Raw genomic sequence first — 7,625 nt, forward strand, 5'->3', positions numbered from 1 at the left:
ATGATTATTATAAAATGATCAAATGAATTTAAATTTGAATTATTGAACACTTTTATGACTATAATATAATAAAATTTTAAAAAGTGATTTTTAAATTAATGTCACAATGGTTTCATCTGTTGTACATCTGGAAGCGCAAGTTGTACCCTGCGTAATTTCCACGCTGTATAAATGGGAAGAGGTTTGTCGCATACAAAAAATCAAAGCCCCGCTTTGTATTCGTCTGTTTCCGCCATCTGATTTCTCCTCTCCCGAATTCAAATTTGGGGTTCTCACCAAACCCTAGCTTTCTCTCTCTACAAACCCTGCATTTCCCTGCGAATTTCACTCTCTCTTTTGGAGTACAGTTAGACAAGACGAGCGATGAGGAAGGGTGCTAAGAGGAAGGCAACACACAAGGGCGAGTCTCAGAAGAAGCCGCCGGCTGAGGAGCAGAAAAATGAGCCGAGCGAAACCCCTAGCCATCCGGCAGAGGAGCAGAAGAATGAGGCGAGCCAATCCCCTGGACACCCGGATGAAGAGAACCACTTGCAGGAGAGGAGCGGGGATGCTGAGCCCCAGCCGAGCAAGGAGGCAGCTGCCAAGGGCAGACGTAAGCGAGCCAAGGTTTCCAAGCCTGAAACAGAGCCGGAGTACTTCCCTGAGAAGCGTAATTTGGTAAAAGCTCTTCATTTTTAGCTCATGATTACGTGCATTGATACATAATTTATGCGTATGTGCGTTCTGTTTATATGAATTGTTTTAATTCAACTGTTACAGGTTGTTTGGGATTGCTGTTTAGCTTGTTGATTGATGTTATTTTCCTTGGAAATTTCTGGATTTTTGGAAAATCCGAAGGGAGAAAATAACTCCTGAACCTGGTGGTTTTAGTATTAAGTGTTTGAGTTTTTATTTTCTATCAGGAGAACTGGGTTTTTCATCTTAATGAAATTTTAAGAATCATGGATTTTCTAAATATTTTAAGCGATATATCTGTGCAGGAGGATCTCTGGGAACAGGTTTTTCCAGTTGGCACAGAGGTTAGGATACATTCAATTACTTTAAGTCTTGGCAGCAACGGCTCTTCCTCATAGTTGTTTTAGTAATTGTTTGTCTAATGTGCTGGCTTGCTAAAGTATTTTTTATTGCCAGTGGGATCAATTGGACATGGTCTATCAATACAAGTGGAACTTTTCTAATTTGGAAGTGAGTTACCCAAATCTTGTTACTTCTTATATTACACATACTGATCATTTGTTCTCTTTTGGTCTTTTGTTTGGTGATTCAATAGTACGCCAACCCTGGAGTGCATGTATATTGAAACATACTGAAGAATTAATGAATAGTTGTTCTAACATTTCTTGAGCACTGCATAGGATGCATTTGAGGAAGGTGGAGAATTACATAATAAGAAGGTCTACCTCTTCGGCTGTACAGAGCGTAAGTAACCTTTACTACTTGCCCTCCGTTTTTTGTTTAAGTCTGCCTCATGCTATTATTTCTCTTGCAATTAAAATTTATGCTATACATCATGATGAGTACTACCATGGGTGAATAAGTTACATGGCTGGACTCAAGTTTTGCCTCTTTGATTATGTTTGTTGTGGTTAACCATTGTTGTTTATTTACCCTTGCTTGGCACAGTTCTTGCTTCAGTACCAGTTGACTCTCTTGATGCTTTCTCATAACAGTGCTAGCTAGTTAACTCTTTCTGACTACTGTCTTTTGCAGAGTGTTATGTAAGCTTTTTTGCTTGCCTTTTAACTAACTGAGTATAATTTCTGCAGCTCAATTGGTCTCTTTCCAAGGTCAAGGAAAAGTTACAATGATCCCTGTTGTGGTTGCCGTAAGCCCTGAAACAGACAATTGTTTATTTGTGTACTTCATTTGTTTTGTTAGTATTCTTAATTTGTTTGATTGGTCATATTGAATTCTAGTTCGATAGGCGTGGCTTTCCTGATATGTGTGGTAGTGTTTTACTCTTTTATATAACTTTGGTTCAAAGTAAATCGTCTGTGCTTAATTGTACTTGCATTATGCAGTTACAAAATGAGGTCATACACATTATTAGAACAATGTATTCAAATGCGTGCTTTAATATTTCAATAGTAGATATAATCGCCATGTTTTGAAGCTTGAAGCTACTTTTGCTATAATTTCTTTCTCAAATTTGAAGAACATCTCGTATTTATTTTAAGGAGATGAAATTTATGTCAATAAGGCAGGACAAAAATACATATTAGGTTTATGGTATTACTTTGTTGTTCCAGAAAAGTGGGGTTGTTATTATAGCATCTCTAAACTGTGTTAATTATGATATTGTCTAATCTACAATTTACCCCTAATATACTTAGTCCTCTGATACTATAGGACTATCTTTTCAACTTGCATATCTTATGTTAACAGGTGGTATCGCCTTTCCCCCCCTCTGACAAGATTGGGATTAAATCAGTTCAAAGAGAGACTGAAGAAATTGTGCCGATGAAGCAGATGAAAATGGACTGGGTTCCATATATCCCACTTGAAAAGAGGTCTTAAAAGTTCTGTTATTTTGTTGCTGCTGATTTGTTTGTTAAGTTATAGAAAGTTCGTCAATCGTTATTTTCCAACAGGGAATCTCAAGTTGAAAGACTTAAAAAATCGCAAATCTTTATTTTGAGCTGTACTCAGAGAAGGTATATTCTTGTGACTGCTTTCTCCCTCTTATGGTGATTCTAATTTGCTCATTTGTCCCTCTGAGGGCATTTAAAGTCTGGTCTCATTTATGAAAATAGATACAGATTGCCTGCCATGTACCAAATTGCCTATACTTTTTAGTCTGTCTTACTGGCTGTCCTTAGGCTTGTTTACATGGTTAAAATATTATGCGGATTTAACATGCCATCAAGTTTATTTCTGCTCTGAGACTGGCATAATTCTTTTCCTTTGAAAGTGAAGGATCGTGAGAATTTTGTTATCAATTGTTTATTAATAAATTTGTTTCTCCAGTTTTGTATTTGGTGATGAATTTAGCTGAGGAAAAACACTACGGAAAATTGTGATGTCCATCAGTAAACGACTTATGGGCAGTGGTTAAAGTACCCATTTGCATCCATTGAATATCCTTCACTGCAAGCCTTGTGTTGCATTTGGCTTGTTTGAATGTAATTCTTTCACCCAACAGGCTCACGGGCCTAGGTTGTGACATCTCTATTGTTAGGATTTGATGGAAATATGTTAAAATATTCACAGGTAGGAATATGTAAGATGCTATGGATCCATTTTCTTCAATTTATTTTTTACAGTAAAAAGGTTTGTAAAATGAATACTTATTTTGTGGAAAGAAAATTGCTGGAAAAATCAATTTTTCTTGATTTTGCTCTTGGTGTAACTTCATCACCGTTAAGTTCTAGATCAAATGGGGTGTAAGTGTTATAGTTAGGAAATTAAACGGAACATTCATTAAACTCTGCATAGTGACAGTTTTTTGTTGCAGGGCTGGTCTAAAGCATTTGAAGATAGACCGTGTGAAGAAGTTCGAGTATTGCTTACCATGTAGGTGAACATAGTGTCCATTTGTTTTAATTGATTTCTTCTAGTATGTTGTATGCAATCTCCTTTCTGTTTCAGTTCCTGGATCTGGATAAATGTTGTGCTCTTTATGTATTAACAAAGAAATAGGTCCTTTTTTGTCGGTGTATGTGGTTTACAAGTCTCATCAGATAAGCAGAGGGAGACAGGAACTCCTGGAGAGTTGAGAAGTTTTTTGGTTAATGTGCTGGTGCATCTATTTCGCTAGAGCTGTAGATCTTTCTTGAATAATTTGGGATGGGATATCTGATTTAGTTCCTTTGAGTGGCTAACCATTATGTGCATCCCTTTGTTTCTGATTTATGTATGTGATAAATATGAGTTTTGATTTTCTAACTTGGTTGTATTTGCTAAGTGAAATCCACATCCATGGAAAATATTGATTTATGCGAGTGCTTCTCATCTTTTGGCAGACTTCTACCACCCCTTCCAGGAAGATGAACTTGAACAGAGCACAGTAGTAGAGCTTCTATTTCCAATAGATCCCAAGCCAGTAAGATTTGTTATACTAGAGTATACGTGAAATGAAGCAAGTGTTCAGATGTTGCCTGTTTCAGACATTCACAAGAAATGTCTGATAACTTTACAAAGGTATTTAAATGAATTTGATTGGCTAACCTAATTTCAAATCTGCTTCCAGGTTTTCTGTGAGTTTGATTGGGAGCTGGATGAACTAGAGGTATACTGAAAATTATGTTTCTATATTCTGGTTTTTCACAATCCATAAACTACTTCAGGAAGCTCATTTGTGCTGTTGTGTATTCATATGCTTGATTAAAGATCTCAATATAGAAAACTGTTTTGACCAAGTAAAATAAAAATTCAGGAGTTCACGGATAAGCTTATTGAGGAAGAGGAGTTGCCAGTAGACCAGAAAGAACCTTTTAAGGTAGTTCTTCACAGCAATGGCAATGGTAGCTTATGTCTCAATTTTTTTCATTCCTTACATAATCCACTGGAGATTGACATCCTCTTTTCTTTAGGACTTTGTGAAGGAGAAAGTTAGAGAAGCTAAAAAAGCTAACCGCGTGGTACGTTTTGATAGGAACATCTGGTTAATCTTCTCTATATTGCAGGCTTCTTGAATGATGCCTTCCTTTTTTTCTTTTGCCCCCTTTTCTTTTTTACAGGCAAGGGAGACCCGTAAAAAGACACTAGCAGAAATGAGTGAGGAAACTAGGGCTGCTTTTGAGAATATGAGATTCTACAAATTTTATCCTGTACCTACACCTGACACTCCTGATGTATCAAATGTGAAGGTGAGTACCCTCATTCTTAATATTATTGTTTGCTTGGTCTGGTCATGAAATTTTTGGTTTGATATTTTATTTTAGAAGCTTTAGTTCGTATCCTGTTATGTTTATGCAAATAAAAAAACAGAATAAACGATAATGTTTAAGAAAAGCACAAAAATTCCCTTTGTGGGATATCTATTTCATTTGCTTCTTATACCCTACATTCCGTACTAAACCCTTCATTTGCCTCAGTGGTGAACTGATTCATTTGTTAATTGCAGTTCTTGCTCCCTTTAGAAAGTGTTGTTCATAAACAAAAAGTTACTAGGTTGATTACTTTGCCTTTCTGTTTTGCTCATGCCACTATGTAGCTTAATTTATTTAAGCACCTTATGAATAGGGATTTTTCACTGTTTCGGTGCTTTGGATTCTTGCGTTGAAAAATTTGTTTTGTTTTAGAGCTTGGCCTTGTAGTCTAACCCTAGAAGCTGGCGCATTTTGTGCTCTTTATTTTTCAATATGGAAAAAGGCTGGTAATTACCTCTAAAAACCCCTGCGATCACTCTGTTGTATCTAATATTCCTATTATAGCTGTCTAAATTGATGTTCCTATTAAATTGTGTAGTTACTTTCAGGTATATATATATATATATATTTGCCTGCCATAAGTGGTGCCATTTGGCATGAAAGTTACAGAAAATTTTCATCTGTATGTGATCATAATGGACTCCCAACTGAAAGAGTTTCTGGAGTCTGCCTAAGCTCAAATCTGCTGCCTGATCCAAACAGGATGACACAGCTGCATAGAAGTTGTTGATGAAAGAACAGTTGTGAGATATATAGCTGATTATTCTCATAAAAAAACTTTGTTCACATTCTAAATAGCATCATTGAGGGGATCTTTTCTGAGATTTTGGTCACTGCTACACAACTCTTCTGTCATACGATTAGGTTAGTCGTGGTTTAGCAGTAACTGTTAATTATTCCTTTTATAAGGGCATGAGGTATGTTCCATTTGGACGGTTTTGTCTGAAGAGTATTGTCGTATTAAATAGTTGAGATATATAGATAGTCATCTGTCAAATTCTGTTGTTTGCATTTTATTCCATTTGTAATTAACATTGAGAAAGAATGATAAGTTTTTGGGATAAATCAGAGACCATAGAATAGTATCCACAAATTTTATCATTAGTGTAGGAAACCAGAGGTTTCTGCAGTCAAATATAGAAATCTGAACTATATTCATGTCAATTGGCACGACACCTTAAGTCATTAACATGAAAAACTGTTTACATGGACAAGTTAATGCATCTTTTCACACAATATTTGGTGCTCTTGCAAATGAACATATTGTTTGGAGAATTTATTGTGGTGGTTGCTATTCTCCAAAATAAAAATGGGATGATTTGTGGATTTACTATTCATCCCCATTCTGCAAACCATATGGATCAGTGTAACAGAAATACATTTAGTATCACCAATCAAAAGAATGTGCTGTCTAGTTTGCCACCCCTGATTACTGCACAAGCTTGGGCATCTTAGCTCCTTTTGCTAGATGAGTCCTGCACTTCTGAATGCTATGATTTACGAGTAGTCTGGACTGTTCATAATGAGATCTCGTGGTAGTAGTTCATATATATCTTCAAAGCATCTGAAGAATATAGTTCATCTTTTATTCTAATTATTGTTCAGAATTATGGCATATATCTTTGTGTTTTAGAAGCATTAGACATCTCATCTCTCTCCCTTGTCCATCAGAACCTGATTATATCTGCAGTCAGAATGCAGAAATTGATGGCTTCCTGTTCGGCTCTTCCCATACATGTCTTTACAGTTCCTGTTGTATCTACATACTATCTAGTCAGCTTGCTAGTATTATAGCTGAGATCAACTAGAGGAATTCGTAGCTGTTTTCATAACTGAAATTTTGGTTTGTCTGGGCATAGGTTATTTATTGAGTTTAATTCTTAAGAATGCTACTTTTTTCACATTCTCTTATCTTATCATTCTTGTGGTACTATAGCCTTGATAAGAATCTTACCTGTTGCTTGTCTCCAATCTGCAATACAGTCGCCCTTCATAAACAGATACTATGGGAAGGCTCACAAGGTTATGTGACTGACACGACAAATACAAGTTTTGTATGGAAGAGTGCATCTCTTAGTCATTACTTGTTGCCGTACCTACTTCGTGTTCGATTTGGCTCCAGATATTTACAACCTGTAAATGCAAAGAGAATCATAACGAGCAGGCTTATGGCTTTCTTGTCATAGAAAGTGTAAACTTAAAGAGGTTAAGACTAGGAAATGAGGAAAAGCAGAGTTTACAGTCATTTCCTGTACCTTCTTTTGTATTAATAGGAAATCATCAATTTTGTAGACAATTAATTGAATTCACAAGCTGTGAATTCCTTAAGATTACTATCTTCTTGTTCTTAAGTTTGCTGATTATTGTTGAGATATTTCACTTCCCATGTAATTCCTGTACGATGGGCATCAAGGATTGTGGTAAATGTACCTTATTTATCATATTCTGACATGCTTTAGAGGGTGTTGAAGCAAAAGATAGAGAGTACATCTGCATTTCTTTTTTAAACTTTGTTGAACCTACGCCCTATTTCAAGCTTGGAATAATTTTTAATTGTTGTGATACTTATGATTTGAATTTGGAGTTATTTTTTTACTGTTTCTTATTATTGATATTTATAATTCACTTGAATAGATAGGTGAATAGTATAATATCAAATCAAGAGAGAATAATATAATGTAGCCGTTGGGGACATTCACCTCATAGACATAGGCCATATGGCCAAATCACATAATTTCTTATTTTCTATTTCTT

At 35.8% G+C, this 7,625-nt stretch overlaps 1 protein-coding gene across 2 annotated transcripts; it reads left to right on the top strand.

Annotated features, from left to right (window-relative positions):
* LOC105171250 lies at positions 205–7,374 on the top strand. 2 transcript variants are annotated; one of them, XM_011092303.2, is made up of 14 exons: positions 205–657; positions 981–1,019; positions 1,132–1,185; positions 1,356–1,419; positions 1,767–1,825; positions 2,386–2,510; positions 2,592–2,654; positions 3,455–3,513; positions 3,963–4,042; positions 4,190–4,228; positions 4,376–4,438; positions 4,533–4,580; positions 4,680–4,808; positions 6,855–7,374. In XM_011092303.2, the coding sequence occupies exons 1-14, from the start codon at positions 364–366 to the stop codon at positions 6,900–6,902; spliced, it is 1,164 nt and encodes a 387-aa protein (XP_011090605.1). In that variant the 5' UTR covers positions 205–363; the 3' UTR covers positions 6,903–7,374. The 2 variants fall into 2 exon arrangements, with proteins under 2 accessions (XP_011090605.1, XP_011090606.1); XM_011092304.2 differs by lacking the exon at positions 2,592–2,654.

This window comes from Sesamum indicum, linkage group LG9 (assembly GCF_000512975.1).
Source record: "Sesamum indicum cultivar Zhongzhi No. 13 linkage group LG9, S_indicum_v1.0, whole genome shotgun sequence".
Lineage (NCBI taxonomy): Eukaryota > Viridiplantae > Streptophyta > Magnoliopsida > Lamiales > Pedaliaceae > Sesamum > Sesamum indicum.